The 11,613-nt window shown below is 32.3% G+C and overlaps 1 protein-coding gene and 1 pseudogene across 1 annotated transcript; both read left to right on the plus strand.

The window, feature by feature from the left end:
• The first annotated feature begins 5,145 nt into the window (after nt 1–5,145).
• LOC120148035 (vacuolar protein sorting-associated protein 26C-like) lies at nt 5,146–8,600 on the plus strand. Its single transcript, XM_039161236.1, has 10 exons — nt 5,146–5,303; nt 5,387–5,479; nt 5,628–5,692; nt 6,661–6,715; nt 7,151–7,240; nt 7,329–7,413; nt 7,506–7,598; nt 7,785–7,969; nt 8,051–8,239; nt 8,315–8,600. The coding sequence occupies exons 1-10, from the start codon at nt 5,247–5,249 to the stop codon at nt 8,357–8,359; spliced, it is 957 nt and encodes a 318-aa protein (XP_039017167.1). The 5' UTR covers nt 5,146–5,246; the 3' UTR covers nt 8,360–8,600.
• Nucleotides 8,601–10,455: 1,855 nt separating this feature from the next.
• Nucleotides 10,456–11,375, plus strand: LOC120148043 (annotated as a pseudogene).
• Nucleotides 11,376–11,613: the final 238 nt, after the last annotated feature.

An 11,613-nucleotide genomic window follows, 5' to 3' on the forward strand; every position in this document is an offset into this window, starting at 1 on the left:
AATGGCTTAAATACATATCCGGTGTCAGTATTAATTAATTTCTTCTATTTTGATATCTAAATTGATTTTCTTCCAATTTAGTAAAAGTACTTTATTTCATCAACTAGTTTCATATTATCATAATATAATCATCCGAAAATTTACAAAACATATAAAAAGATAAAAATTAATATAATTTACCAAAAATTTCACATTATTGTATCCCATTTGACTTGCTAGAAGCAAAGTTTTTTGTATTGTTGTGGTTTCTGTCAAAGACAGGTGCATAGTTTTATGTTAATGGGAGCTAACTTCTATAATTTTAAGAGATGACATATTTATAAAATTCTATGAACGAAAATATATTATCAATATAAAATATATAATAAAAAAATCTAAAATGTATAATATTTTAAAAATTCAAGACGAACTACCCCTAGCCACCACCCTCATAAGTCCATTCCTAACTTTTGCAACTGACATAATACAAGAAGAAACAAAGATAACCTTTTAATCATTGTCCCTTCACGACCTCTACATCACTTCGATCCATCCTTATTATTAGTTATCACAACTAATACGATTGCATCTTTCTCATGTCTTTTTTATTAGCTTCAATCCTTGTGATTCTTATTAAACTAATTTAAATGTATATTTTTTGATGAAATTATAACAAATTTAAGCCTAATTCAGTGGTTAAGTGTCTTGTGTAAAGGTCCTAGTTTGATTTGCCTTCCTCCCATAGTAATTAATTTACTTTTTTTTTGGTTTATTAGGACCAATTAGGTGGTATCCACGTGGACAACTTATTAGGAGAGAGAAAATAACATGAATAATGAAAAAAATACACATCAATATTATGATTAATTTTTTAATAGTGAGTGATCAAAATATAAAAAAAAACCAACATTAGTGATGATTTTGTCAAAAAATAATCCAGTAACTAAAGTAAAAAAGATATAATAGATTGATGACTAATAATATAGTTTACCATAAGTTTTGTCTTAATATTTTTTAAAGTCAATCTTTTATTAATTACTTTTATAAAGGCTTTTCTATTATTTTTTCCCTGTTTTGAGAGATGAGGATGGAGGGGTCATAATTACAGTCGCACGTGCGTTAGGGGTGATAGGGTTGGGTTTAGGGACTTTTTCTGAAAAAAAATATAAATCCATAATACGTTAAAAGAGAAGAAGAGTGTACCATATTATAATAAAAATTAAAAATAATAATGAGATATAAACTTTTATTTCTTTAATTTTTATGCAAATTATAAATTAATATTGTCCATAACTTAAACAAAATAATTCATTGATTTCAGTGGTAAAAGAGAAGAAGAGTGTACCATATTATAATTTATTCTATTTTAAATAAAAAATTATAAATTTTAAGTTGCAAAATAACAAAAAATGTTATAAAATTATAATTATTGTATTAACAAAATTTCAAAAATTTATCTATTTTAATTTTGCTTGCCAAATAAAATCTTAGTATTATATAGGATAAGAGTCAAATATATTTAACTTCTAAAAAAAGAATGAAAATGTCAAAATCTATTTTAAATTAATTTTTAAGATTAATCTATGAATGATACATGTGAATCGACATTTTATTAATTAATCTTGGTTAAATACAAGGTAGTATATGTTCACAAATAACTCTCAATCATTTGAAATTGAACACTTACAATCCTGACATTCATGATATTCGAACCCAATACCTAAAAAAATAACAAAAATTCTTTTACTATCAAGATCGTTTGATTCGTGTTGTGAAATGACAATTTAAATGACCCATAATTCTCATAAACTCAAACCTAAAACGGTTATTATCAAACATGAATTGACTAAGGGGTATAAGAGGCAATCACACTCTCTTAAAATTTTAAATTATTATATAATTTTTTTGTTGAGAATTTAATTATTCGTCGCCTAAATTTTTAATATAACTTCTTAAAAATTTATAGCTCTAACATAAAATCTTATATACGTTATTGTGTTTAAACATGTTAGAGCTTACGCATCTTTAAATTAAACTATAATACAATATAAAGTTAAAAATTTACTTTAAAATAAAACAAAATACTTGAAATAATTTTTTTAATATTTTAATAAAAAAGTGATGATAAAAAGAAAAGCTAAAAGTTACGAAGACATGCATTGTTTTCTAAATTATTATTATTATTTTTTACTAAAAAGAATGTTTGTTTAGTACTTGGAGTGAAGATAATTTAAAGATTCAACCCATGTGCCAAAGCTTTCTATTTAGTGAACAAGTTGCATGCATTGATGTTATTCCAACTTTTGCATATATATATATATATATAGTTGTAATTTATCATTGGCCAAAGTTAGAGCAAATCCCCCTTTACAAGGTTTTGACATTTTTGAATTTATTACTTTATTTTTTATATGAATAAAAGGAAAAAAATGTAACTTTTGAGTAAGTTACCTTTTTAACTGTGACTTTTTTGGTTTAGAATATACTCTATGTTGGTTTGAACATCTTACCTTTACAGTTCATACGCATTGAAATAGAAATCAAGTCAGAGTTTTAGTCTAATTTATGGATGAGTGTTCGATTGAGTCAAGTAAAATTAAATAGAAAAAATTTAAGTTGGTTGAGTTGACGTGTACTATTTTATCTTTAAACTTTTTTTTAGAGTTTTTTAGTTGAGTTTAGTTTATGAAATTCAAGTCGAGGTAGATCGAATATATTTATTCTAGTTTTTGTTTACATTTAACTTTACTTGTTTATAATATTATGATACTCATTGATTTTAATTTAAACGACTATATTTAATTATATATTAATCGTGTCAAGTCAGATCAAGAAGAGATTTTAACTTAAAATATCATGTCGATTTTCGGGTTGAGTGAGACCCCTCGATTCGGGTCAAGTACATGTGAAAGACTTTAATTTTTGTTTAACATAAAATATATGATGTGCTTTATGGAATTTAAAAGAGAAACCGGTTCCAACTCGAGCCATATTTAAAAGAACCCAAATAATAGTTGGTTTGTAAACACATGACCACCGCATCCAACTCGCTATCCAGTTCAACAACTAAAAATTAGGGATATTCAAAATTATCCGATTCAATTCGATCTGTAAATCCATCGATCCGGATAAAAATAATAATTTTTTTAAATAACCGAATCGAAAACACCCTAAAATGTTATCCCATGCCATTGCAGTAATGGCAACCCATATGATCACCATTAACACCCACATAAAGAACCTGTGGTTCAATGGTAATCCACTTATAAGCAACAAGATAATACTGAGAGATGCCAGGAAACCGGTTGTATTCGATATGACGGACCCTCGGTATGAATCTAATCCGAATAAATAGATCGTTTGTGATAATGAAGGATCGCTCGAGGAATCGTCTTGTCCGATGCCCGTAGGTGGATTTACGCCTGCCTGAAATTCCATTGAAGCTAACAACGATGCCACCCAGCATTAAGGTATTGCGTGTTCTTTCCACCATTCAACGTTCCTTATTGCCTTACGTTGACGATTTGATGAAGGCTTGTGTTTTGCATGTGTAGCTCCCATCCTTCGAAGAGTCTGCAATCTCTTTATCGATCACGTCTCTTTGGTTTTGTGACAAAAGATCGAGTGGCGCAAAGCCATTTTCATTAACATGATTCACGTCTATCATCGTACTAGAAATCAAGAAGTTTACGGCCTGCGTATATTTTGACATAATATTAAAATTTAGTCCTAATATTTGATCAAATAATCATTTTGACCTTCTTTTTTACACTTTAGTATTCAATATTTCATTTTAAGATAAAATGTCCTCTGATTAGACGAAAATAGTTAGTTAACTAATGATCAATACTTGTTACTGACGTGACAAGTTCTATGTATCCAAAATAATAATATGACGTATGACTCATCATCACTTATGTACATGTGATATGTATTACATAATCATTTATGTACATGATGTGTCACATTATTATTTATGTATATATTATATGTGTTGTATTATCACTTTAAACACATAATATGTGACATGTCATAACTTATGGACATGTGACATATACCACATAATCAATTTGAACATGTAGGATTTATCACGTCAGCAATAGCATTGACCGTTAGTTAACTAATGATTTTTATCTAACCTAGAGCATTTTGTCCTAAAATTAAAGGTAGGAGCTAAAGTGACTCCTCAGATAAACATTAGAGACAACTTTGATAATTATATACTATATATTTTTATATCGATTGGAGTTAGACATACCAATAGTACTATTGACAAAGGTTGTTGGTAATGCTCAATCCCACATAGTGTTGGAAACACTATTGGGAATGGTATTTAAGGCTTGACATTCCACTTCCTTGTTGAGTGATAGAGAACAAGGGGGGCTCTCGCGCACCGCCGCCGCCGTCGCCGCCCGTCCCGTCCCGGGTCGTGGTCGTGGTCGTGGTCGTGGTCGTGGTTCATCTAACGTTTCAGCTGTTAATATCAGGAGTTATTTCTGAGTCAGGTTCATCTAGACGTTTCAGCTGTTACAAATAAGAGATTTAATCCTAAAATTTTATAGACGATTTTAACCATATTTCTAGCCTATAAATAGAGAGCTATATTCAGCTTCTCAACTTATTCAAAAACATTCACAATTCACTTACAAAGTGTTTTCTAAAGTTCTCTCTGTGAGTTCTCTCTGAGTGCTTTCTGATCAGAAGTACAATACCACCAGCAGTCCACTCCGGTTTCGGGTGTACGGAATTCGAGCGTTGCATATTCTTAGCAGACTGCAGCTAGTCTTGAGGATTGTTAGCAACCTTATGGACATCAAAACGATGACTCCGTCGTGAAATCGTCAAAGCAAGCTTTAATGTATTTTAATATCATTTAATTTTTGAAATACAATATTGCATGGAAAATGGTTTCCACGTCTTCATCGTTACGACGTGCAACTATCATGTCATCGTTAAGTCATAAATGTTAGAGTAGTATAATTTAATGTAAAACATAATATTAGTATTAAAATTGACAAAATTAGAAATTCGGTGGTATAAACAAATTAACACTTGAAGTTGGGTGGTATGTGGAATAGTTTTACCTAAAATTTAAGATGTAAAATGATTAAATCATTAAAATTAGGGGATAATGCCGAATTTGATTGCAAAATTCAATATTGAAATGAGTATAGCTTGGCTGCTTGCCTTCTCCCATAGTTTTGCTTACCAGTTTCCCCTCATCTACACTGCAGCTGTCGTTGATGCTTCTATAGACTGTAGGGGCGATGTCGACCAAAATAGAGCTCTCCCTGTCCCGGCCCAACCGCATCTACCGCCCCTCCGTGCGTTATCTCTCTCTTTCTTTCCGCGATGAATTAAAATTCTAGTGATTTGACGGTGGATTTTTGTGTGGTCTTTTTAATAGGAGCCTCTTGAAGGCAAGATCGTGGTGATATCTGCTTCTTCCATCTCTCACTATGGAATTCGCATCGTCCTCAACGGATCTGTCACCCTCCAGGTTTCTCCATTTCTGGAGATCAAACAACTAGAGTTTTATTTATGTGACTATTCCTTTTCCTTCCATTTCTGGAGATCAAACAACTAGAGTTTTATTTATGTGACTATTCCTTTTTCCTTTTTCCACCTTTTTTTCCTGTTTTTTAAAGGTTCGAGGAGGTTCGGCCGGAGTTATCGAGTCCTTATATGGTGTTCTCAAGCCAATTATCATCCTGTACGTTTATCTTAATTTTCTCTACTTTATAGCTTTGACACATGCGGACCGTAACTGAAAATTTGAAATGGAACTTGGAAACCGACCTAAAAAGTATGCAGCGTTGTTTACAAAATTCTGATCTCGGATTGTGTGCCTGAATCCTACTTAATTGTAATTGCTAACTTCCTTGGATATTTTATTTTGTTTAGGTTGGATGGGAAGAAAGATGAATTGTGTACACTGCCTTGTTGTATGTGAAAGTTTAGTGTCAAGATTCAAGATAGAGGAATGGACTTCTATGTAAATTACAGTTAAATGGTATAGCTAATCTTAGTGTTGGGAGCATTAAATGAAACAATTAATAGGGACGGTTCTTATGATTTAGAAACTTTTGGATTTCGATATACACCTTCTGTAACATGTGTATACGTGATCGTTGGTCTATTTGTCTTTGTAGAGAAGCTTTCAGGTGTCTTAAGAGAGTTGGTATTATTCTAGATGCCTAAACATTTTATAGTTTTTATATGGTTAGCCTTGGCAAATAATGGGTTGTACTTCTCTTCTAGGGCTGAAATGGCTTAGAATGCTATTCATGTTATTTGAAGTTCTCATTCACGTACCATATCTTTGGCTCTAGATCAGCTGTGCCTAGGAAACCTTGATCTGGTATAGGCTTGGACATAGGGTGCTTGAAGTCTCATTAGAAGGAATTATTTGATAATATTGATGATATTTCCACTAGCTTTCTGCACTATTTTTTTAGTTAAGCTTGAAGGCATACTCATGATTTGCATTATGGAAATCCTTTTAATTTGACTAGTACTTGTAGGGTTTCCCAAAATAACCAATAAGGTTTATTCTAAAATTAGTATTATCTTAGTTATACTTACTGTGATTTGTGTTTGGCTTTTTTAATTTTCGCAAGCTGTTTTTATGTTGACGCTATGCAAATATCCTTAGAAGTTTTATTTTTCTTATTTACGCAGGAATAGGATCATCGAGATTGAACCTTCTGGTAGAATTGTTTCAGGTACAACAGAGGTAGTACATCAATATGAAATATATAATACCCTTATGTTTGTGTACTTGTGCAAAATGTATTTCAAGAGTTACATATGTTTATTTAGTTTTACTTTTTGAACAAAGTGGAAGTAACTCACACCAAAAACTGCATGTTCAAGTGAGAGTTCAACTAGTCTAATGGCAAGATACGATTGTAATAATGGTACTTGAGCATGAACCACAACCCTGCCATAAATTCTAACCTTTGACAGAGCTGAGGGACCTAAACATCACATCTCTTCTAAAAAATAGAAGGGCTGAATTTTGGGCTCTGTGTTGGTGGCGAGAGTTAAACAAAACAAGGTTGATGCAACTGTCTCTTAAGATTTTGTCCTTAATGGTTGATTCTCATTCCTTTGGAAACTGCAAGTACCAAATATGTCCATTAGCAGTCATTCTAGGTTGGTGTGGCAGATACCGTTCTCTATAACTCTGTGGAACCCTAAAGAAGATAATTCGGAAAGATTTTATGAAACCTTCCATGGAACAGATATTAGCATCCAGGTGACTATTTTGTTATCCTAGAAATCTCTGTTTAACATTGTTCTGTCACTATTGGACTCTTTCTTCATTTTAATCTATCTTGTTATAGTATTTGGCAACTGTAGATATAATGAGAGGATACCTGCATAAATCATTATCTGCTACAGTGGAATTCATAGTAGAAAGTGATAAAGGTATGGTTCAGTTTAAACTTTAAAGTCTTCTTCTCAATTATATAGACATGAATCAGGTTAAATGGACTTTACCTTTTATGACATATTTGCAGCTAATCTTCTTAACCAACCAATTTCTCCTGATGGTATCTTTTACGTTACTCAGGACACTCAAAGACATCCTATACTTCCTGAACTGAAATCAGGTTTTTGCCGTTTCCTATGTTCCTGCTCTAGTATCATTCAAATTTTAAAGAAGGGAATATTTAGTATGTTATTCATAGGACATATTTTTAAGAAATTTGGATGATGTGGAACTTCAGCAGCATTGCATCCAAATTCTTATATACTCATTTCATTGACCCCCACTGACTAGATGTTTGGCTGAATAGGTGGCTTTCGCATCACAGGAAGAATATCCACACAATGTCCGATGCTTGAACCTCTTGGTGGAGAACTAACTGTAGAAGCATCCGCACTTCCCATTTCTTCTATCGACATTCACTTACTTCGTGTAGAGTCAGTTCTTCTTGGCGAAAAAATCATCACGGAAACTTCATTGATACAGACTACACAGGTGCGATTTTTCACACCCGATGTAATTGTTAAATTCATCACTTGATGTATCATTTAACAGCCTTCATTTATTCTTGTCTAGATAGCAGATGGAGATGTCTGTCGCAATATGACGCTGCCTATATATGTTGTATTACCCCGTCTTTCGACTTGTCCAACTGTCTTAGCTGGTCCCTTCTCCATCGAATTCAAAGTTGCAATAGTCATCACCTTTCAGTCTGAATTATCCAGACGACATCCAAAATCAGATCCACTAACTCCAAGATTATGGGTATGCAATATTCCAGGTTTCTTTTCCAAATAGAAGCTTTTTGTCGTATCTAAAGCCATCCTTTTCGAATTTCAGATGGCAATGGAGACTCTCCCACTTGAACTTGTTCGAACAAGGTGAGCTCCACAAACTTTTTGAACATCATGCTCGATAACAAGCATGTGCTTGATTAGTTATAAACTTCAATGTGCAATCATCTTTCTAGTTGTAATTTGTGGGAATACTAAAAACTTCAATATGGTTGTACTTGTGCATTGGATATTTAAGATAGTCGGTAAATGAAATATTGAATTCATGTTACCGTTCCATGGGATTGAAACAAAACCTGTTTGAACTAGGAGCTTAGATCTGTTGGTTGATACATGATGTTACGGATGGAAGATAGTTGTTCATGACGGTTCATCCTGGTTGATGTGAAGAGCCGTTGTGCTGTTGATAAGAAGTTAACGGAAATAAGAAAGTTTAAGAGTGGTGCACGAACCAAGCGATCCCTTTAGTTAAAAGGATGATTGTTATTCCTAGAGGTTTTAAGTTCAAGCACGTTTTAAGGAGTATTTGTGTATTCATTCTCAAATGGTTGAGTCTTTTGAATAGCTACATGTCCCCGTTGGTAAAAGTGAAAAATTGGCTTTTCCCATTATAGTTCCTCTAAAATATTTATGATTGGATTTAAATATTTCTAATGAGATATTTATGCATTTGGTCCTCCAAAATATATATATTTTTTCGACCCTTAAAAAGAAATTTTGGTTTTTTCCATCAAAGATTAGAGAGAAATTTTAAAATACAACTTCTTAATATAAGATTAAAAAATGACAAAAATAAAAAGTAGTAGAAATCGATTAAATCGAAAATATTATCAAGAGCAAATTTTTTAAGTTGGGCAAAGTAACTTTTTAGGTTGTACATGTTGCAACTGAAAATTTTATATTTTTTATAATATTTTTGGTTACAACAAAAAATATTATATTTTTTAAAATATTTTCGGTTGTAAACCTTAAATTCTCACAATGTAATTCTTTTATTGCAACCTAAATTGTTATAAATTTGTATAACTTTTTAAGATAAACATAACATTTTAGATTGTTAAAATCTTAAATTAACATTAAATTAAATTACCATACCCCAAAACTACCCAAGATTATGCTAGATTTGCCCATGAAATTTTGGTAATTGAACGTAGAACGAGATCGTTGATGCAGTGGCCAAGTCTTATCATATCAGAGAAGGAAATTTACTTATTTAAAATACCCTTTATATATATATATTAATTTGATGACGTGGTACGAATCAAATTATTTCAGTAGTTAAAAAAATTATTGTTGTTTTTTGAAGTCATGGGTTCGAGTACCAGCTAAAGGTGATTGAGTGTTCAATATCAAATATTTGAGAATACTTAAAACATATATTATTTTGTAATCATCTTATCTTAATAAAAAAATATTTGTTTGTTATCCCTGAAAATATCGAGTTTAAATACGATGTATGAAAAGATATTTGAGTGTTCATTATTAAATGATTGATGTTATTTTGAATATATATATTTTAAAGATTGAAGGTTAAATTTAGTTTTAAAAAATAAGGATCAAATTAATGAAAAATGAAATATTAAGGACTCAGTTGGCCATTATGCCTAAAACATTTTCATACTGAATAGTGGTTACACATCAATTCACAAGGTTTATAGCGGGTACACATCAATTCATAAGTTTGCACCATTTTAAGGCATAGACTAACTTCATACATTCCATAAATGAAGATGATATAATTATATTAATTTAATATTAAGAATAGTTAATATATATTTTTATTCACTTATATTCGATTTATTAACCAACTAATCTGAATAAGATAATGATGAAAACTATTTTAAGGACGACTCTCTTAATCTAATTTTTTTATTCACAACGTCAAGACTCAAGATTCGAAATCTTAACTTTATTTGCAAGACTTAACATAATTTCATTATGCTAAACTAATATATAAATGATTAATATATTATTATTAAGAGAAATATTCAGGCTGGCTGGCATGTTAATCACTTCCTAAACATAAGGTTCGTAAACATGAAGCATCATCAGCCATGTTGAATTTCTTTACTTGCGTTGCATGTTGAATGCTTACTATAAGTGTCTACTGGTTCAGACAATACAAGTATCTTAATTCTAGCCTGGAAACAAAACGTGTGCATTTCACAAGCAAATTCATTTATGTGATTCGGATTCGAACAATATTTGGCCATGAAGGCGAAACAAGTTAACAAAGCGCTCGATGAGGCGGTACCCTTGCGTCATCCGTTAAAGATCAATGAGGCAATGAGGTGCCGGAGGCAAGCGAGTCCGTCCTATTCTTTTGTATCGCTTCGTGTGAACTAGTGGGAGGAGATGACTCGTTGGCGATGCCGGTAGCTTGTGCCGTAGAGATGATACATACGGCTTCGTTGATCCATGATGACTTGCCATGCATGGACAAGGATGACCTTAGAAGATGTAAGCCTACTAACCACAAGGTATTCGACGAAGGAACCGCCGTTCTTGCTGGCGATGCTCTCCTCTGCCTCGCCATTGAGCATATTGCTTCCAGCCCAAGAAATGTTTCGCCAGATCGCGTGGTTCGAGCAATTTCCGAGTTGAGCTCGGCAGTAGGGTCCAAAGGGCTCGTGGTGGGTCAAATTATGGATCTCGAGAGTGAGGGAAAAGAAGTGAGCTTGGAAGAATTGGAGTACATCCATGTCCATAAAACCGCCAAGCTCTTAGAGGCTTGTGCCGTCTGCGGTGCGATAATGTGAGGCGGAAACGACGCCGACATCGAAAGGGTTCGGAAATATGCAAGGTGCATAGGGATGTTGTTTCAAGTGGTGGATGATATCTTGGACGTGACCAAGTCATCTGCGCAGCTAGGGAAGACTGCGGGGAAAGACTAGGTTAGCGATAAGGTAACGTATCCGAAGCTGATGGGCATCGCAGGGGTGAAAAAACTTGCCGATGATCTGATGGCTCAATCTGTTGAAGAGCTGGCTTGTTTTGATGCTGCAAGGGTTGCACCATTGCATCATTTGGCACATTACATTGCTAATCGAGAAAACTAGTTGTATTTATCACTTGTTTAGAATAAGGGCTGCTTATCAGCAACTGTGGCAGCTCATATAGCTCATAAAATATTATTTTTATGTATATAATCCTTACATATTTAATTTTTCATGTAATTCTATTTACACTTTTTTATTATTTTTATTTATTTATTACCTATTTATTATTAATATGTGATATAAGTTTTTTTAAAAAAAATTATTATATATATATATATATAAATATTCATATTAAGTTCTATTTACTTTTTATTTACTTTTGTTTTTTATCATATATTATTTTTGT

The sequence above is a fragment of the Hibiscus syriacus genome, unplaced genomic scaffold (genome assembly GCF_006381635.1).
Source record: "Hibiscus syriacus cultivar Baekdansim isolate YM2019G1 unplaced genomic scaffold, ASM638163v2 tig00110946_pilon, whole genome shotgun sequence".
In the NCBI taxonomy this organism is placed as follows: Eukaryota; Viridiplantae; Streptophyta; class Magnoliopsida; order Malvales; family Malvaceae; genus Hibiscus; species Hibiscus syriacus.